The following is a 22,249-nucleotide window of genomic DNA, read 5'->3' as shown; positions in this document are numbered from 1 at the left end:
GTTATCACTTATATATATATATATATATATATATATATATACACACACACAAACACATACACACATACACACATGTGTATGTGATTTCTTGTGATGCTGTCCTACTTTCTATCTGCCATTTCCCACTCCTCCCATGAAACTTCAACTCATCTTTTTAACAAAGAAAATCTGATTGGTAAAATCATCCAATACAATGATCTTGTCTAACAAGATATATTGCATTCTGCTCTCTTACTGCTGAGAGGAGAGAATACTGGAAGCTGAATGCAGAATTGGCAAGATCTGAGTTAAAATCTAGCTCTGGATACTAATTACCTATGTGACTCTGAGGAAGACATTTAACCTCTCTCTGGTTCAGTTATTTCATCTAAAAAATGGAGTTAATAATACCACCTATTATGATAAGAAAATATTATTACATATAACAATAGAATATAATATGTAATATAATAGAAACTTCTAGGTGGATATAAGGCTAAAACATAATGTTTTAAAAATGTTTTGTAAACATTAAAATATGATATAAATGGAAGTATAATTATCATCATCATTCTCAATAGCATTATACTTTTATCTGAAATTAATACTGATTTTTATATTACTCAGGTTTTTTTATCTTGATCATCTCATTTATCATGCCATGATTCTTTGGTTTCTATTCTATGATTCTATTTATTTCACTTTGCATCAGTAACCCTAAATTAAACTATCATGTCTATACAGGTGACTCTTAAATTGATGGGTTCAGCTTTCATATCCCTTGTGATTTTTCAGATGAGTATCACCTAATACCTTCTGGACCCTTCTACCTAGATGTCCAAAACAAAAATCATCTTTCTCCCAAATCCACTCCATTTTAAAAATTTCCTTCTTTCCATTAAGACATTACCATTCTTCCAATCACACAAGTTTGCTAACTAAAAGCAACTCTTTTCTCCCTAACTCTATCTTCTTATTTATCATCATTCAAATGAGTTGCCATCATTTGTCAATACCAATCTCTCTCCCTGCATCCCCTTCTGACAACTGGTACCATGTCTACTCTACTCAAGGCTCTTGTCACTTCTTACCTCTTCTATTGCAATAACCTCCTCATTCATCTTTCTGCATCCGATTTATCCCCTTTCTAATCTATCCTCCACAGAACTGTCAGAGTGATATTTCTAGAGTATTGCTCTCACCATGTCTGTCACTGTTCTGTTAGATAAGCTTCAGTGGCCCCTAAATACCTTAGGATAAAATAAAAACTCCTCTGTTCATCCGTTAGCATTTCATGATCTGGTTCAGCCTGATTCTCAGGACTGATAACAGGTTACTTGACTTCACACACTCAGTGTTCCAGCTGACTTGATCATTTGCTCTTTCTTATACATAAGATCCATCTCCTGCCTCCACACTTCTAGAAAAGCTTTCTGTCAAGAATGGAATGCTTTCCCTGGAGCTCTTGGTTCCATTAGCTTCCTCCAGACTCCCAAGTTTCTGCCGTTTCAGTATTCCTTGCCATTCTTCTCCAAACCATTACTGCAGATCTTGTTTTACATGGAGCTAATATTTACTTATTTATGAACACGTTTTATGCTTTCAGTTGAATGTCAGCTGGATATGAGCAGGGACTCTTTTTTCAAGGACAACCCTAGCATTCTGCCCAGTGCTTGGTAACCAGTAGGCAGTCTTAAATGTCTTGGGTTAATGTGTCTGAATTCCCCATATCATTTATTGTTGCATAATAATATTCCATTCCATTCCCTCTGCCGTTCTCTAATTGAAATGGCCACTTCTTCCCAGGCCTTTGTCACCATAAAAAACACAATTTTAAAAAATGGTATTTTGAATATAATTCATTTTGCTAAGGTAATGCTAATAAATTTAAAGTTCTTTTTAGGTAGGAAAAACACAAATAGAAAGGGCACAGAAAAAAAGCACAGAAGATTTTGGTTTGAGTCCTGGTTCTGACACTTAACCAGCTATGAAGTAACTTCTGTATGATCTCAATTTTCTCATCTGTAAAATGAATGGATTAGCTAAAATCAGCTCAAAATGTAATTGGGAATATTTAATAAAATAAATAAAAATTCAACAGAACACAGAAAATGGTTTTGCCACACTCAAATCATCAATGATTATTCTGGGTGGGATTAAGGTCCAAAATGATTGTAGTCTTTCAATCATACCTGATTGTTCATGACCATATTTGAGGTTTTCTTGACAAAGATACTAGAGTAGTTTGCTATTTCCTTCTCCAGTTCATTTTACAGATGAGGAGGCTGAGGCAAACAGGGCAAAGTGATTTACCCAGTCTCAAGTGACTTACTCAGGCTCATAAAGCTAATAACTGAGACTAGATTTCAGTTCAGGAAGATGAAATTTTCACAGCCCAGGAGCAGCACTTGATTTTAAAGCTTGATTTTAAAGGCTGCTTTTGGTCTCCTATTCAATACATTCTTACCAAGTAAGCTCTTGCCTCTCTATTTTTAGGTTTTCTCACCTATATAAAGGTGCAGGGTAGGGGGGGAGAGGGAATCTCTATCTATTTCATTCTTCAAGAGTAGAGCAACCACTCCAAAATGAGACTAGAAGGGTAGATAAAGCCTCATGTTGAGGTAGCTCTTGAGTATCAGTTGGAGCCAATTCACAGGATCAGTTGTTAAAGGTTAGCACTGACAAAGGCTCTATAGGTCAGCATTTCCTAACTCAAACTCTAGCTGCCAGGGCTTTTTGCTAGATCGTGTCTATAGTAGAAAACAGGAGGCAGAGAAAAGGAAGAAAGTATATGCAAAAAAAAAAGGAAGAGGGAAAGAATCAAAAGAATCATATTTGTTTTATCACCTCTAAGGAGCAGAATCTTTGGCATAGACATTTTGTGCTTTACAATCCTTTCTCTACCAGTAGTGAAATATCATAAAAAACCATCTAGGAGCTGGGGTCATAGACATAATGTATAATTGAAATCAGAATATCTGAGTTAAAATCTTGACATTGTGTACTAGCGCCACAAACTTAGGGGGATAATTTCACTTCTTTTCACCTTCATTTTCTTTTCTAATTAGAAAAATGTTTATCATTCTGTAAATATAAGCAGTTAATACTTTTATTACCCATGAGGAAAATGAACTTTGTAGTGGGAGAAATGACTTTTCCAAAGTCACAAAGCTAGTTAATTGTACATGTGAGCCTAAAATCTGAGTTTGATTGTTTCTAGTCCATTGGTTTTTCCACTTTAGCATAACACTTCATATTTTAAAAATGTATATATAGAGAAATGCAAAGTCAATGTTAAACTAAAAATAATAGAAGTAAGGAAGAGAAATAAATGTTTTGGTTTTTTGAGCCACTTTATATTGGCCATCTTTCATAGGAGAAGAGGAATTTATCTGGAGGAGATTTCAACTTACCTTCTCAAGGAGGTCTTCACTGGCCTGTTCTGCAAAGATATGAATTTTGTCTTCCACGCATTTCTTTAAAATGTCTATCTTCTTCTTGGTCTTGGCACGTTGCTTTTTGACTTTTAATTGTTGCTGCAAAATATCATTCAGAAATAATATTGAGTAATAAATAACGATAGGCAGAAAGTCATTACTACTGCTATTACTACTTCTGGCTAAAACCAAACTATTTCTCAGTCACCCCCATCCTATTCTTGATTTGCCAAAGGAAATTATGATTACTGTCTCCATATCACATTTTCAATATATAAACTCAAAGAAGCCATGATTATTGGAAATGATTTTCACTAAGCTCTTTTTAACTCACTACCATCTTCCCTGAAGTGAATCTTCAGTTGGGGAATGGCTGAATAAGTTATGGTATATGAATATTATGAAATATTATTGTTCTATAAGGAATTATCAGCAAGATGATTTTAGAAAAGCCTGAAAAGATTTTGATGAACTGATGTTAAATGAAGTGATGGAATCAAGAGATCATTATACACAGCAACTACAAGATAATGTCAAGATCAACATTAATGGACTTGGCTCTTCAACAATAAGGTGATTCAGGACAATTCCAATAGATTTGTGATGGAGACAGCCATCTGCATCCAGAGAAAAGACTATGGAACCAATTGTGGCTCAAATCACAGTATTTTCACCTTTTTCATTGTTGTTTGCTTCTTTTCTTTTTGAACTGTGCAGAATGATGAATGTGGAAATACGTTTAGAAAGATTGTACATGTTTAACATATATTGGATTACTTAGAGAGGAGTGTAGGAAGAGGGCGAAAAAATTGGAACACAAGGTTTTGCAAAGGTGAATGTTAAAAACTATCTTTGCATGTATTTTGAAAATAAAAATAACGATGTGGTCTTCTACATTTTTATATCTACTTGACTCCTCCACCATTGTTATTGATTCTATCACCAAATTTCTCTAATATCTCCCTTCTGTTCTCTCATAAATCATTACTCTGATAAGGGCGCTCATCAGTTTTTATTTACTGAAATAGTCTCCTAATTGGTCCTTCAGTCTCCCACCTTTTCACTCTTCTCTAAATAATGCACCACTCTATTATAATATATCTCTACTTAAAAAGATTGGGGGATTTGAGTGGCTACCCATTGCTTAAATATTAATTCCTCATCCTAGCATTCTGGCTCCAATCTTATGTCACATGATTTTTTTCATCTCACACTATTGCAGCCAAAGTAGAGTTAGTTATCTCTATAGAGAGTCCAGCCATCATGTCCTAGCTTTTGCTCATAATGTCTCCCAAACCAGGAATTGATTTTCCCCTGTTCCCCTTTCTGCCTAGGGTCCCTTCGAGTTCTCCTTCACTCATGGAAACTTTTATGACCCTTCAGCAAAGAGAATCTCTTCTAAAACTTTACATTACTTTAACTGGACCTTACAGTTGTATTTCTCACTTCCTCTCTTCATGTAATAGTAATTTGTATATAGTCCTTATCAATCCTATTTATGTAAGTTTCAGAACACCTCTGTTATTCATCTTTTTGTCTCCAGTAGCAGAGTATTTTCTACAAAGTGCATACCTTGGATCATAGTTTTAAAAATAGAAGCAATCTTAGAAATGATTTAATTCAACCACACAATTTTAAAGCTTAATAGTATTAAAATGAATTACTCCAGTTCACTTAGCTACTAAGTAATGACCAGAATTCAAATCTACACCCAATTTGAGATCTTGCACTCTGTCAATTCCACTTCACTTTTTCCTTTTATAAACATTAACTGAATTAAATAAAAGCCTTTGGAGCCAAAATCCATTTAATGTTTTTTTTTAATCTAATTGCAAAATATTATTTGTGAAAAGAATAAGAAAGGATTTTTCATTTCAAAAAGACTCTGCTGGACTTTTTAAAATATGAAAATCAATAGGACAAATCTAAAGTCTTATAATTGGAATCTGCAATTTGACTCCACAAATATAAGATAGAAGAGACATGGTTAATAGACAATTCAGAAATTAAAAAAAAAAAACACCAACCATGGCATCTTAGATTTGGGACTAGAAGGACTTGCTCCTGGATAACCAAATCATAACTCACTTTTATATTTTTGTCTTGCAAATACAAAAGAAAATGAATATATTTTCAGGTATGATGTTCTATCACAAGAAACAGCAAATAGTTTTTCATTGACAACAAGATCACTATAAGACTAAAATTTTGAACTTCAAAAATTTCTGATATGATGAGATTATCGCAAAAGCTAAGAAAATAGAAGCTAAATACAAGCATTTCAAATGACTTTTCAAAATTCCTCAGAGTTGAAGGGCACCCTGGGAACAAGAGATTGTGTATTTTTTTGTAATCAGTTGATTAAATATATAGCGATAGTACAGACTTATGTGCAATGTTACTTTCCATTTTCCTGTCACCCCCAAATAGAAGCTGGAATCGAAATTTCTTTAGAGTAGGAACTCTTCCATTTTTATCAGTTTCTCCAGCTCTCAAAACAATGCACAGATTCATAAAATGAAGTTAAAATGTCTTTTGATTGATTAAATTGATTTTTTAAAAGTCCCTCTACAACTATTTTACTACAGGTTTAACACTTAACTTTTAGGGGCAAAATGGTTGAATTCCTGTCTCTAAAATGCCATCTCAGTAGTAAATGTTCCTCACATAATAGGTGCTTTCCAATTGACTTTTGAATAAAAGAATGAAACTCTACCAAGCCCTTGTTAATCGAGGTTCATGGAAATTAATAATAAAGATAGTATTTATGTAGAGAATAAAAGTTTATGAAGCATTGATATGCATGTATGTAAAAACATACATAAATAAAATAAATGCTGTAGAGGGAAGGTATATATACAATGAACATAGTAAACATAGATGCACGCGTATGTATGTGCATGCACAAACTGCTTACATACATATGTATGTTTGCACATAATAACTAAAGGATAACAATTTGCCTAGGGACATATAGCATCCCCAACAGAGCCTGCAGATGAACCCAGGTTTCCTGACTTCCCATCCCCTGCTTCATTCACCATTCCCTGCTCCACCATATAAACTATTTTCAACTTTTCATGTCCAACATTTGTCCAGTCATTGAAAAAAAATCAAATTTGTAGGATTTTTTTTTAAATCTGAGAGTATCTAGATCTTGTTCTGTTGTGTTTGTTAGCATTCTTTCAGTAGCTTTGTATAGTTTTCATTCCCTAAAAGTAAGTTTACTTTTGCATTCTTGTGTCTTCGCTAATTAATCTCACATGACAATTGTAAGAACATTTCCTGTATGCTGGGAAATGATAGTCCTCCATTGCAAAATGATGTACTTGATTGTTTAATCAGAAAGACCAGCTTCTGTTTTGAATTCTGCCATTAGCTTGGGCAAATATGTTCTTTCTTTAAAAAAAAATCTTCTCTATAAAATAAAGGAGTTGGACTAAGTAATCCCCGAGGTCCATTTCAACTGCCAACAATCTATGCTTTAAGGTCTAACCCACTTCCAACCTTCTGTAACCCATATTCTAATGTCGTTTTCAGCTCAAACCTTTTTTTGCTTTTTAGTGCCTCTGCAACTCTGCAATTCTACCTGTAGGAGCCTCCTACCTGAATATCTGGGGCTGTGAAGGCTTGGTCCACTTTCAGAAACTCAGCTTCTCTCCAATCTGTCTGAAAATTCTGCAGCAAAACACGGGCCCGGATCCGTGGCAAGGCTAAGCTGTTGTCCATCTGAGCAAAGCATCTGTGAAACTCCTGTCTCATTTTAAGTAATTCTTCTTCAGATAAGGAAAGAGGAAAACATAGAAGTTTCCTATAGAAATAAAGAAAAAAAAACAAAATTCTATTTATTCTTCATGTATTCACAGAATGTAAGCTGCCACCTCTTCTGTGCAGCCTACATAGATTTCCCCAAGAGGCAATGATACGAGACTTATTCCACTCTGCCTTTTCTAGTACAGTACTCAATTATTCCTTCTATCTCTCTTCCCTTCATTCAGTCTCCTTCTGTTTCCTGGCTGCTTCCTTACTGCCTATAAACATATATGCTCAAAAAGCTTTCATTTGATTCAGCAATCCCTGTTAACTTTTATCTAATACTTCTCTCCTGCCTTTTGTTATTAAATTTCAGAATATCATCTGCATCAGTGCAGTGCTCTCCTCTTATTCTCTTCTGTACTCCTCATGGTTTGGCTTCAAATGGCACGACTCAACCCAAACTGGTCTCTTCAAAGTTACAAACACACACACACACACACACACACACACACACACACACACGTGTGTGTATATTAACCTTTGGGTCCTTTTTCTCTTTATTTGATCTATTTGAGTACAAGCCTAGAAGCAATGCTCCTTGGTGAAAGGGTACACACAGCTTAGTATCTTATGGGCAGAGTTCCAAGTTGCTTTCCAGAATGGGCAGACCAACTCATAGATCTATCAACCCACTTATTTTAAAGATAAAGCAACTGGGACCAAGAGATGAGAAAACCAAGAGATGTTCAAGAACTATGACAAGTACACATAAAGGCAGCATTTCAACTTTTCTCATGCTACATACATGGTTCTTTCCATCAGTAAACTCTACATCTAGGATGCTTCGCTAGTTGTCAATGGAACTTTGTATGAGGAATGATTCACTTCACAAATACAATTCCTTTTCTGGGTAACATTTATCTCATTTGCAAAGAGGAAAATGATTGGTTTTAGGAGAAGAAAAAAAAACTTCCTAATATTTAGAGTTGCCTAAATAAGGAGTAGATTGTTTCAGGAAGTGGTGTCTCCCATTTCCTTGAAGGACGTCAAAAGAAACTGGATAACAATTGGTTTACAAAATGATATTAGAGTCTGGCTTTCTTTCAGGCTTGTATTGGGCAGGGAGGAAAATGTGTTTCCATCCAACTTTAAAACTCAACGATCCCCTTTATCCATTTCATTGTCATGATGTCACTTCTATGTATCAAGGTTTTGTGGAACTGATAACTCATGTAGATTGTTAAGTTCTATTCCCTCCCCCAACAGTCATAGCTAGTATTTCAGTCTATAATGAATCATTGTCATTTTCTCACCAATTTGCTAGCCCAAAAGGAAGGTCAAACACACATCAAGTGATATCTTGGACACAAATGTGATGCCTAAAGTTTTAGATTGTACAAAGTCTTTACCAAGGTCTTAGATGATTTTAAAATTTTAATGACTCAGATGTCAGATATGACAATCTGCAAGTGATATTAAAACAAAAATGAATTAATAATAGGACAACTACATGACAGTTCAATTCAGCACATTCCTATTTGAGATCCAATGACAAACAAAAAATGACTACTCAGTGCAAGGAAGGGAAATTATATCCTGTGGCTTTAAATATTGAAGTCCTTCTCAGCCAAGAGTAGATAATGTATCTCTTGTTATCAAAAGGTATTGTTTCTAGCATACCAATAACCTGCATTTTTAAAGTCTTAAAAATTTAGCATTTCAAAACCACAGAAGTATTCTATAATGCACTGGAATTGTATCATTCCACTTGTTTTATTTACAATAAGACCTTTTACTTTCAGCCATTACTCGTTATTAGGAATGAAAGGCCTGTTAAATAAACATGGGAAAATTAAGAGCATTTCTTTTCTTTTTATTAATGAGACTATTGATATATTCTGTCTTTTTAATTTTGGTCTTTGAATTGATATCATTAGTATCTACCACTGAGTCTGGCACATTTGTTATTTTTTTTTTGTTCAGTTGATTCAATCATTACTGACTCTGTGACCCTATTTGGTGTCTTCTGGGCCAAAATACTACAGTGGTTTGTCATTTGCTTCTCCAACTTATTTTACAGATTTAAAAAAAAGAACTGAAGCAAACTGGGTTAAGTGCCCAACGTCACACATTTAGTGACTATCTGAGACTGGGCTTGAACTCAGTAAGATAAGTCTTCCCAACTGTAGGTCCAGAACTCTTGTAAAATGACATCATCTACTGGCCAGATAATTAACAAGTTATAGGCAAACACTGTGGTGTGTGAGCACAATGGAATATTGCTATAAGAAACAATGGACATAATGCATAGCCAAGACTTAAAGAAGTTTGATGCACAGTGAAATGAGCAAAGTCTAGAGAATAGCATACACAATGACCTGAACAACATGATTCAAAAGAACAGAATATGCAAGTGAATAACACTGTGTGTGAAAATCAAGTTTGACTCTGAGACTTGAGAAAATCCCCTCTCTTCTTTGTAGAGGTAAGAACATTGGATATCTTCTCAGATTTGGTTAGGATATGGGCAGATTTTTTGCTTTCATTTCTACTCCTTGCCATAAAGAGTAGGGAGGGAGTATACACAAACATCACAAAAGTGCAGAAAGAGTAAATGCTTCCTTTTGAAACCATTATGCAATAAAAATTATATTCAATAAAAGGCCAGAGAAAGATAGACTAAAAACCAATGGGAAATTAAATAATTTAATTTTAAAGAATGAGTGTGTTAAACAACAAATTTTAGAAACAATGATTTCATGCAAGAGAATAACAATAATAAGACAACAAACCCAAACCTATGGGATGCATCCAAAGCAGTTCTTAGGAGAAATTTTATATCTCTAAATACTTATGTGAATAAAATTGAGAAAGAAGAGATCAATGAATTAGGCATGCAACTAAAAAAGCTAGAGAAAGAACAAATTAAAAACCCGTAAATATCAAATTAGAAATTCTGAAACTTAAAGGAAAGATTAATAAAATTGAAACTGAGCAAACTATTAAATTAATTAATAAACCAGAATTGGTTTTATGGAAAAAACAACAACAAAATAGATAACCTTTGGTTGATTTGATTAGAAAAAGGAAAGAAAAAAAATTACCAACATCAAAAATGAAAAGGATGACTATGCCCCCAATGAAAAATAAGTTAAAGCAATAATTAGGAGCTATTTTGCCCAACTATGTGCCAACAAATCTGATAATCTAATTAAAATGGATGGATGTTAAAATATATATATATATATATATATATGAATTGCCCAGATTAACAGAGAAGGAAATAAATTACTGCAGTACTCCCATTTTATAAAAAAAAAAATTGAGAAAGCTCATGAACTCCCTAAGAAAAAATCTTCAGGGTCAGATGGATTTACAAGTGAACTCTACCAAACATTTAAAGAACAATTAATTCTAATACTATGCAAACTACTTGGAAAAATAGGGAAAGGAGTCTTACTAAATTCCTTTCATGACACAGATATGGTGCTGATACCTAAGCCAGGTAGTGTGAAAATGGAGAAAGACAATTATAGACTGATTTGCATAATGAATATAGGTGTAAAAATCTTAAATGAAATATTAGCAAAGAGATTGCAGCAAGTTATCACTGCAACAATATACTATATATTATATAAGACTTATATTAGGAATGTAGGGCTGTTTCAATATTAGGAAAACTATTAATATACTTGACTATATCAATAATGAAACAGAAATCATATAATTATGTCAATAGATACAGAAAAATCATTTGACAAAATCCAATACCTATTCCTATTAAAAATACTAGAGAGCATAGAAATAAATGTAGTTTTCCTTAAAATGACAAATAGCATCTATCTGAACCATCAGAAACATCATATGTAATGGGAATAAACTAGAAACATTTCCAATAAGATCAAGAGTGAGATGAAGTCGCCCACTATCACTATTATTATTCCATATTGTATTAGAAATGTAAGCTTTAGCAATAAAAGAAGAAAAAGAAATTAAAGGAATTAGAATAAATAATGAGGAAACCAAATTCTTAATCTGATGATATAAAGATATATTTAGAGAATCCTAGGGAATCGACTGAAAAACTATTAGAAAAAATTAATAACTTCAGCAAAGTTGCAGTATACAAAGTAAATCCACAAAAATCATCACCATTTTTATATGTTACCAACAAAATCCAGCAGCAAGAGATAAAAAGAGAAATTTCATTTAAAATCACTGCAGATAATATAAAATATTTGGAATTCTACCTGCCAGGACAAAGTCAAGAACTATGTCAATACAATTGCAAAACACTTTTCACATAAATAAAGTTAGATCTAAACATTTGGAAAAATATCAAGTGCTCATGAGTAGGTTGAACTAATACAATAAAAATGACAATTCTTCCTAAAAGTTATCTACTTAATCAAAATGCCAAGAAATTACTTGAAGGGACTCGAACAAATAATAAAGCTCATCTAAAATAACAAAACATCAAAAATTTCAAGGGACTTAATGAAAAAAAAATGACAATGAAAGTAGTTTAGTTGTACCAGATGGAAAACTAAATTATAAAACAGTGGTCATCTAAAAAAAATGGTATTAGTTAAGAAATAGAGTGGTGGATCAGTGGTATAGGTTGGGTTCACTGGCCACAACAGTCAATGATTAATAATATAGTCTTTGATAAACTCAAAGACCTCAGCTTCTGACATTTGACAAAAATTGCTGGAAAAATTGGAAAATAGTATGGCAAAAGCTAGGTTCCTAGAAAGGAATTGATCCCACATCCTTATTTCACAGATGAGGAAAAACTGAGGCTGAGAATATCAAAGTGACTGGCACAAGATCACCCAGGTAAGATATGGCAGAATGATTCTGCTGTACATCTATGTGATAGTCCCGAAAACATTCAACATAAGAGTATAATAGCAGGGCATGGGTCCCTCCTGAGATTTTCTATTGGAATTATATCAAAAGAGACTAGAAGAATTAGATGACAGAAGAGTAACCATGATATTAATAGCTGGCATATAATCCTTCAAATTTTGAAAATACACAAGAATATGCTATTTTCCTCATTTTAAAGGTTAAGAATCTGAAAACAAGAGAGATGAAGTGACTTTGCTTTGGTTCCATGACAGCTTGGTACAGATGGGGTGATTTTAATACAGGCCTCTCAGTAAATCTTTCAATCTACAGGGCTGCTGATTAGAGCACACAGTAGAACCTCTCCACATTTTAGACAATCTTGGCAATTTTATAGTCATTGCACGTATGCTAGTCTGACAATGGGATTATCAACTTCTAATTCCACTTACTCTTACATAAAGGTTGGGAGGTTGGGTAGTTCATGGTATAGTCGATAAACTCATGGAATTTGGAATCAGAAAGGCTACCTTTGTCTTTTCATTTGGCCATTTGTTTTCTTTCACCTTGAGCAAAACATGAGGTGCTGCTGCTCTCCAAAGTTTCTTCTGTCTCTAAAAGCCTAAAATTCTTGGATCTCTCACAAAGCAGGATGTTCTTTTCAAGTAATCCTAATAGACAGCATCATTATTCCATCTGAAGAACTCTATAGCCTCAAGAGAAAGTATGGAAAACCCCATTTTACAAACGAGCAGACTCAGAGAAGTTCTTGCTTGCCAACCTAGAACCAGGAAGCGTCCAATATAGGGTGGCAACCCAGGTTTCCCTGACTCCAAATCCAGTGCTCCATTTCCTATGCTCCCTCTCAAATATATGAAGCTCATAGTCATAAGAAATTTTTGAGGGACTCATCTAATATAAGTTTTACCTAATTAAAAACTCCCCAACAAGTGTTCAATCAGTCCCACTTGGGAATGGCTTGAAGATCTCTGCTTAATTGTGAAGTCATTCTCACATACGGCAGGGTTATGTGCTCTCTACAAATTCTGCCTCTCTACATTTTCCCCTCGCTGTTTCCATTCCTCCCCTTTGGGGCCAAGTTAAACATCCTTGACAGATGGCCATCTATCCTCAGCATGAGCACAAGGACTGCACTATCATGCAAGGCTGGCTGTCCTATTTTTGGAAAGCTTTGACAGAGCCAAGATAGGCCTCCCTGAGCCCATCTCTCATCACTCCCATTTCCACAATCTGCAGTAACACAGAAAAAAGTTGAATTCCTCTTTTGCATGATGGTTCTTTGGATGCCCAAGGAAAGGTAGGAGGTTCCTTTTCTCCAGGTTAAATGTTCCCTGTTTTTCAACTTGTATTCATATGATGATGGTGCTTCCCTTCCTGATCTTTTCCCTCAGGTCATCCTCTAACTTATCATACATGACAAATGTCATACAAAATGTCCTACCTAGACTGTCACACAATGGTGCAGGTGAAGATTTGAAATGGCAAAGTACTGCACAACTATCACTTCCTTGACCTAGATACTATTCCTATACTAGTGCTGCTCACAATTCCATTCGTGTTCTAGCCACTCTGCCCTTCTATTAGTTTATAATGAATGTGTCTCTTCCCTTGGATGGTTGTCAAATTGAGGAATGCCAAAATGGACACGGAGGCACAAAGACCAAAGTGGAAATCTGATCTCAAATATTGCATAGCTACATGATCCGGGCAACTTCTGTTTGCCTTAGTTTACTCATGTTGTAAGGATCAAACAAACTAATGTTAATAGTGTTTAGCACAATGCCTGATGTGAAATAGGCACTTAAGAAATGTCTCCTTCCTTTCTTCATCTGTAAAAGGAATATTATAATGCCTATCTCTCAGTCTTGAAATTAGGAGAGATAATATGAAGTGTTTTGCAAATCTTAAAGCATTGCTACACTATTATTACTACCACCACCATCACTCTCATCCTCCTCCTGCCATCACTATGACTACAATGACTGACTATTACTACCAGTCCCCCCATTTCCTAACACGGTTTTTCCCCTGTCTTCTCTGAGATTTGTGCTTCTATGTTTTTCCTGCCCCAAAATGCTAAGCCCCATTAAAGCTAATCCTATCAGTTTCTGCCCTCGTTCCAGCCCAGTGAGGACGTTCTAGTCTATTAAGCCCATGTCCAGTCTAACTTATTGGTTTTCAATTCCAGCTTCATTTTCAAGTTTACATCGGACAAACACATCATCAAGTTGCTAGTACGAATACTGAGCAAGACAGTAGCAAGGCCATTTATTGTATTAATTATCAAACTATTAGCTTCACAAGTCTGAATTTAGGGTCTTTCAATATCTCCCCCGACTCTTATTTTCTCTCCCTATACCCCCAACCACAACCCAAATCCTGCCACTTCTAGGGTCAAACTTTTACACACTTTAGGCGTGTTTTTGGAATTAAGTCCTTTCCTTTGCCATTCTGCCTAGTTAGGAAACATTATGAACACAACTGTGTAGGTGTGTGTATACATGTCACATAAAAACAACAAATACAACAAAACATTTCTTGGAGATCTCTAGCAACTCTTTGAAGGTAGCCAAGTATGATTTGGCTGGAGTCAGGAATACCCACCTAAATTCAAATTCATCTCGTTCAATTACTAGCTGTGGACCCTGGACAAGTCTCTTAAATCTGTTTGCCTCAGTTTCTTCATTTGTAAAATGGATATGATAATAACATCTACCTCACAGAGTCATTATGATGAACAAATGAGACAATATTTGTGAAGTTCTGAGCACAGCACCTGGCATTAATAGGCAATTAACAAATCCTTATTCCCTTCGTTCCTCATGCAGCAGAAAATAAACTTGCCAATTACATGGGCTAATTGGCTCATTCAGTTATTTTTTTCAACTATTCTCACTTATTTCGTTTTTCATTAAATATTAACTATTATAATTAGATAGTAATTAGTCTTTAACTAGATTTTTTTCCTGCTTAGCACGGTGCCTGGTATATAGGAGGTTCTTAAAAAGGCCTGTTGAATGAGTGAGCAGTGTTACTCTTTTAATGTGACTCTAAAATCATGAGACTGATTTCTCACATGACTCAGGAGGTCAATTTCTTTTATGATCACGCTCTGGATTTAAATGCAGCCTCTGATTTTTCTATCGTTTGTGCTTGCTTCTTTTTATCTTATATTTAGCATTGAGCTTCACCCTCCACCCCCCACTTTAAAGTGTCCAGGGTATATGGGATTGATTTTATAAAAGAGGGAAGGAATGCAGAATTAAAGGAAGGAAAAAAAGTACTATCAAATACCTACTATGCATCAGACCCTATGTTAAGTACCTTACCTATATTACTTTATTTGATCCACAGTGTTCCTGGAAGTTATTATTGTCTCGATTTTACAATTGAAGAAAGTGAGAGAAACAAGGTCATACAGCTCGTCAGTCTCTGGAGCCATATTTGAGCCCCGGGCTTTCTAATTCTAGCTGTTTAATGCTATCTACTGAACCAGTTATCTCAAGGGGTAGCGGATGAGGAATAATTAAAAGTTGTTCCCTATCAGAAAGAAAATCTCTGGGAAAGAAGAAAATACTGCTCAATTCCAATTTGCGCTCAAAGAACCAAATTTGAGACCTTCACAATAATAATATACACACATATGCATGTAGATCCATACACAAAAACACATAGAGACATATATTTATATATGTATATCACCTCAAGATTTTCAAAGCATTTTACGTTATTGGTTTGCAATCTATTATTTCAGTTTCTCCTTACAACAATCCTGAAATAAATCCTATTTTCATCACCATTGTAAAAATGAGCAGAGTGAAAAGGACTAACCCTAACCCTGAGTGATTTTCACACTTCTGACTGTCTCCGGCTGAAAGTTGAATTCAAGATTTCTGCCCCAGGTCCATTCCTCTATTTACTGCATCTCTTACCTGCTTCTAGATGATGTTATCATACATTGCTTGCCTTATTTCAAACACTTGCCACTATGCTTTCTATATTCCAGCCAAACTTTCCTACTCTCTGCTGCCTTTTCCCATCCTGTCCCTTTCTGCTTTTGTCCCTTTGCTCAAGGAGTGCCCTAAGCTTGCTGTGTCTTCCCTCCCTATTCTTACCTAGTGAGATTCCTGCCCTCCTTTTATTTATTTGTTTACTTCTTTTAAAAAATGAAACAATCATTTATCAAGCATCTGCATTGTTGGAGCACTTTCCCAGACTTCTAACACAATAAAATAATGTAGTCTCTACTTTCAGGTACTTCTTTGTTTCCCTTCTATGAAGCATGAAGATGAATAAGATGAGGGTAGAAACACAAAGGAGTATTATTTGTGTAGCTTATAGAACAGTCTGGCAAGATGGCCCCATGACATCCTCAGATCTGCTACTACAGCTGATTGCCCTTAGTAAAGGTGCAGAAGCTATAATAATAAATCTGGGGATGAGATCGCAAAGTAGCTCTAAAACATCCGAATTCTAAAACATATCAAATTTAGGATAGCAACAGTTTTCAGGTTCACAACCTAACCTCTAAAGCCCAATTCAAACACCATTTTCCTACAAAGTTTACTCTGATCTGCTCAAAGCAGTAATGACCTTTCTTTTAGTTCCCACATATACTTTTATCTTAAACCTCCTAAACACTTAACAAGTCATATTATATATGGCATTTATGTGTGTCCAAATTTTATCTTCCTCCTAGACTGGTAGGCTCTGTAACAGCTGAGATTGTTGTTTTATCTAAATTCTATCCCTCCATACCCAGATCCCACCCACAGGGCTCTGCACATAGTAGATACTCAAAACATGTTTGTGATTGTATATCCTGATTTGAATAACTTTCCATTTTAGACATTGATATTTAAAAAATCAACAATTGAGATACTCACGTGAAAACCAGCTGTTCCCAATGCCTTAATTCCTTTTGTTCTGCCACATTTCTCTCCAGTTCATCAGTTAGATTTTGCTTCATGTTTTGGAGACAGTCTTGACTCTTGCCCCTTTCTTCCCCTTCAACCTGCTCAGTGTGGATGGCCATCTCTTTGCTATGTTCTTCTAAAATTTGCTGTAAGAAGAGCCAGGGCACATTGAGTTTCAGTAACTCTTGTGTCATCACACCATTCTGGATGCGTCTCAACTCATCAGTTGCTTTCTTAGTAAGCCCCTGCTTTAAGGTCTTCAGTTCTTCCAGAGCATCATGGTCAAGTCTTTCAACTAGCTCTTCCAGCGCGGCATTGTGCTCAGATATCATGGTTCTCCAGTGGATCAAGTAATGGCTAACCTCTCCAGAGGTTTTAATGGCATCCCTCATGGAAAGCTGTTCCTTCTGCAGTTCTTTTTGCTAAAGTATTCAAAAAGATAATGTTAAAAACCCTGTTAAATTTTTATTACCCATCTGGTAATTTTTCATCTTCTTCATTTTTCTTTATCATATCTCAGCATTTCCCTTCTAATTATGTTCTGCTGGACTATAATATCTTTGAGGACAAGCTTTTGTATTTCCTATAGGTTAATATCAAGAAGACCAACCTTGGATTTTTTTAGTATAAGGAGTTGATGGTTTCACTATCACCTTGTCTGACCACGTCTGAAATGCGGTTAAAGTTCTGGGAGCCACTTTAGGGAGAACCTTCACAAGCCAGAGGCTGTCCAGACGAGTGAGATGAAAAGAAAATAAGGAATGAGAGAATCTGCTGGAGACACCAGAGACATATAGCCCAGAAAAGAAAAGCCTTAGCAGCAGAATGAGAATATTATTTCTGTCTTCTTCAATTTCCCTATCTTTAAAATGAGAATAATAATTCTTTCCCTGACTTTATCCAAAAGGTATTGTAAACGTGCTTTGTAAACTCTAAAAGGCAATACAAATGTAAGCTAAAATCATTCAAATATTTGAGGAATGAGGTTTTTCCTTGATTTCAGGAGGAAAACTTCAATTAGTGGACAGAAATTACAAGAAGGTTGTCAGGCTCAATATAAGGGGTAGGAAGTGTTGGGTGGAGGAAAGGAAGAGGAGCTAGGAAAGTTCCCTCACAATGACAGACAACCAGGACTGGAATGAACTGTCTTGAATGAATGTGAATTCCTCTTTGAAAGTGTTCAAGAAAAGATTGGACAACTGCTTGTCGCACATGTTGTTTTTGGCTCATCCTAAACTACAACAACACTAATAAAACTGTTTATTCATGGATTTATTTATAAATTATCTTCTTTTTGCCTCTGCATCAAAGACAGTTGTCCCTCTCATCATAGATGACATTTTTGTGACCAATTGATCAGCTTCATGAAACCCAAATCTGCAAAAGATGAATGCTCCAAATTGGACTAGTTGATCTCTGAAATCCTTGACAACTCTGATATTTTATGATCCTGAGAAAGAAAAAATTCTTACCAAGGATGAAGAAAGAATGACAATTCTTCTAGGTCGAAATAAGGCCTCTCATGCTACGGTAATGAAGGCCTCTGAAAGGAATTTTATCCTTTCTCCCAAAGCTGTCTGGGTATGATTGATGGAACCAAAAAGCTTTTGCCTTCCATGAAGAGCCTTAATAATTTTCCCTTGTATAGATAGCTAGTTTGATCTGTCAATTTACACAGCAGGGCCAGTTCATTTCACAGAAATCTGCATGCAAGAATCTAAATTGCTTAATTGGGCATTTTTGCATAAAGTAAAGTAATTGCTTTGAATACATTACTCCCTTTTCTACACTCCAGTTTTGTGCAACCACAGAGCAGCATCATTGCTTGAATTTCAGATGACCCAAGCAGGCTTACTTTGTATGGGACAAGTTATGTAGAATTCTCTGTCAATGGATACTTTCTTTAGCACCATATAAATGAAAACAGCCCCCCCCCCTTCCATTTAGCATCCTACAGCTCAATCATTCCAATGATCCACTTAACTTTTAAAACACCAGGTATCCGGGCTGATGGCATATCTCCTTCTTAGCCTAGGAGTTGTAGGCAGACAAAAGTTGTGTTTTTGCTTGATACCAGGAACTAATAATACAAGATTCTGCCTCCAGTTGGTACTTAATAAGTGCTTATTGAATTTAGACATTAGCTATGTCTTATCCGCATTTTATAGAGGGTGTCCCAAAAGTCTTAATGGAGTTCTTGGCTAACAAAACTTAAGCTGGCACTGAGATTTTTGAGACATCCTGTATCTTACTGCTCTATCTACAAGTGGTGAGCTAACATATGGTAGCTGAATTGAATTAGATGCTTTTTTTGGTTTTGTTCTAGGACTAAAATTTCATCTGATAAGAAAATTCCCAGTGTGGAAATTCCTTTCTCAGGTACACAGCAGAAATTCATTTCTAACTTATAGTCTTAGAGCTTTGCCTTGGATACTGGATGATTAAGTGGGTTTTCCAGGCTCATGAAGCTAGTATATGACAGAGGCGATACTTAGATCTGGGTCTTCCAGACTCTGAGGCTCTCTTCCTATTTCTTTTATCTCCTCAAATACCACATGAGACAAATCTTATAAAAAGCTTGTATTTCCCCAAGAAGTTTAGAAAACTTCTGAACAAAACAGAGGGAACACAATAATTTTGATTAAATTGAGTTAATCATGTCTAAATTAAAGTTTATATTCTTCATATAAACACAGTGGACCTCACCTAAATAATTGGTGAATAAATGCTTGTGAATACTAACTTACATATCAGAAGAACTTTAATAATGTGCTATAATTTGTGTACTAAATGAGACAATGCTGACCATCTCTGGGCTATGAAAGTAAAGTTGTCCCTTCCAGAATTTGTGTAATTAGCCTAGATTGCTCATTAGTCAGTCAACCCAAATTTGGAATAGCTGGGTGTCCTAGTGGACAGAGTGCTGGTCCTGTAGTCAGAAGGACCCAGGTTCAAATGCACCTTCAGACTAGACTGCAGCCCTGGACAAGCCACTAATTCCCCATTTCCTCATCTGTAAAAATGAGTTAGAGAAGAAAATGGCAAACCGCTTAGGTATTTTTGCCAAGGAAACACCAATTGGGATCATAGAGAGTCGGAAATGATCATAACAACTCAACAATAATAAAAATTATTACATACTTATATGTTCTGGGCACTATGCTGAGACTAAAGATAAAAAGAAAGGCAACAAACACACAAATGAGTTTTTGCTTCAAGGAGCTCACAGGCTAATGGAGGAAATAAAAAACAAACTATATACAAACAACATCTTCCTATCTATTTTATTTGTACATAGCTGTTTGCTGGGTAACTGGTAAATACATGTAAGTAATATGTATTTTATCACATGTATGTGTTATGTATTCAGGAATAACAAATGGAGGAAAGGGATCAGGATCAGCTTCTTGGAGGAGTTAAGACTTAACCTGGAACCTGAAAGAAGTAGAGGATTCCAGGAGACAGAGATGAAGATGTTAAGAATTCCATGCCTGGGGGACTGTCAGTGAAAAGTCCTAAACTGGCAATGTCCAACTATTATCTGTGTTTAAACTTGGGATAAGAGGTTAGCATTTCTCCTTGATAACAAATAATAGCGCTGCTGTCATATATCAAAAAGAGCTATTTAGTATCCTAGCCTTTAATTATATTACCTTTTGTATCATTTCACGTCTTCTCTTAATCATCAGCTTTTGGCAAAGTTTTTTCTTTTCTTGCTTCAAATCATTTTCCAGTTTCTGTTGAACAGAAAGAACTTCTGCCTGAGCTCGAGCCAACAGTGTTTCCATCTGATCTTCATCCAAATACCCGGCTCTACATTAAAAATACATGCAATTTAAACCATAGTTTCCAAATTAATATTTAAGACTGAAAACTTCAGTTTTCTGGAAGGTACAAGTTATAAATCATTACAGACAACAATTGCAGCCACGAAATTAAATTAAAAGATGCTTGCTTCTTAGAAGGAAATTTATGGCAAATCTGGAGTAAAAAGCTGGCTCTGAGAGTTAGACTATAGAGAAAAGTGAGCACTGCAGAACTGATGCTTTCAAATTGTGGTGCTGGAGAAGACTTTTAATGTAAGAGTCTCTAGGATAACAAAGAAATCAAATCAGTCAATACCCAAAGAAATGAATTCAGGGTATTCACTGGAATTTCAAATACTGATGCTGAAGTTTAATAATACTTTGACCACCTAATGAGAAGAAGGGGCTCATTGGGAAAGGCCCTGATACTGGGAAAGATTGAAGGCAAAAGGAGAAAGGGAGAGCACAAGATGAGATGGATAGAGAGTGCCATCGAAACAATGAATATGAACTTGGACAGATTTCCAGAGACAGAAGACAGAAGGATCCAATATGCTATAGTTCATGCATGATGGAGAAACTGAACAACAACAAGAATGTAAAGGGAAAGCCATTTAGGAATAAATGGTAAATGACTTATAGTTGACCTCAGATAGAGTCCTCTTGTGATGATTCATTGTAGTATAGAGATTGCCCTCGATTCCTAAAAACTGTCAGTGGAATTGAAGATTTAATAGGCCCTATGGAGCAAGAGTGAGTTTTAGTGTAGACCCAGGGAGAATCCATGTGTCTATTATTTGAGGAACACAATAGCAAAATTCAGAAAAGCTCACAACCACAATGTTGATCCCCCATGGGATAAATTTTATCTTATTGTTTTGGTGAAAACAACTAACTTATAAAATGATCCATTGTATCATGGAGGCTCTGGGCTCACTGTTTCTAGGGAAGACATCACATAAATGAATTTGGGTATCCTAGAAGGACTAAAAAACTTCTTGGCAGATGCTCAACTGAGTAAACACCTCAAGAACTCAAAAGTATTATTGATCATTATCACTGTCTTCATAAAAGGTGATAAAGAGGAACTAGGTTTCTTAATTACAGTTTTCCATTTCTAGAAACATTTTTATCAATTAACTTATTAACTGAATAGTGTCATACACTGTAACTCAGGTTTCAGAGTAATTTTAGGTCATTTAATCCAGTGACATTATCCATTAAGGCCCACAATAGTGAACTGACTTTTTCTTCTCCTAAGATCACATAGCTAGTTAGCAATAATTTGGACTAGTACTCCTAGCTTCTAGACTCATCAACTTGTGGTGTCCCCAGCATACTTTCAGAATCACAAAAATATGGTTTAAGTTTACATATCTTAGTAGTAGTAAAAGTGAACAGTAATGATAGGTATTTTAAAAAGCTTTGAGATTGTAAAGTGATATCTAATATTTTATTTTGTCCTCATAGAAATCCTGTGAAG

The 22,249-nt window shown here is 35.4% G+C and overlaps 1 protein-coding gene and 1 long non-coding RNA gene across 4 annotated transcripts in view; one reads left to right on the top strand and one right to left on the bottom strand.

The window, feature by feature from the left end:
- The window catches only part of LOC116420022, a 36,402-nt gene extending 29,341 nt beyond the window's left edge, over positions 1-7,061 (top strand). For both annotated transcript variants that reach the window (XR_004230349.1, XR_004230347.1), the window contains one exon: positions 6,981-7,061. This is a non-coding gene — a long non-coding RNA (uncharacterized LOC116420022). The remainder of the gene's footprint in view (positions 1-6,980) is intronic.
- EVC2 (EvC ciliary complex subunit 2) overlaps positions 1-22,249 on the bottom strand; it is a 157,463-nt gene that overhangs the window by 42,230 nt on the left and 92,984 nt on the right. For both annotated transcript variants that reach the window (XM_031943199.1, XM_031943200.1), the window contains exons 13-16: positions 20,614-20,773; positions 16,931-17,382; positions 7,023-7,227; positions 3,393-3,515 (exon numbers count right to left, since the gene is read on the bottom strand). In XM_031943199.1, the coding sequence (XP_031799059.1) occupies positions 3,393-3,515; positions 7,023-7,227; positions 16,931-17,382; positions 20,614-20,773 (940 nt within the window). The remainder of the gene's footprint in view (positions 1-3,392; positions 3,516-7,022; positions 7,228-16,930; positions 17,383-20,613; positions 20,774-22,249) is intronic.

This window comes from Sarcophilus harrisii, chromosome 6 (genome assembly GCF_902635505.1).
Source record: "Sarcophilus harrisii chromosome 6, mSarHar1.11, whole genome shotgun sequence".
NCBI lineage: Eukaryota > Metazoa > Chordata > Mammalia > Dasyuromorphia > Dasyuridae > Sarcophilus > Sarcophilus harrisii.
Note: the sequence above shows the minus strand (reverse complement) of the source record. Positions and strands in the feature narration are given on the sequence as shown.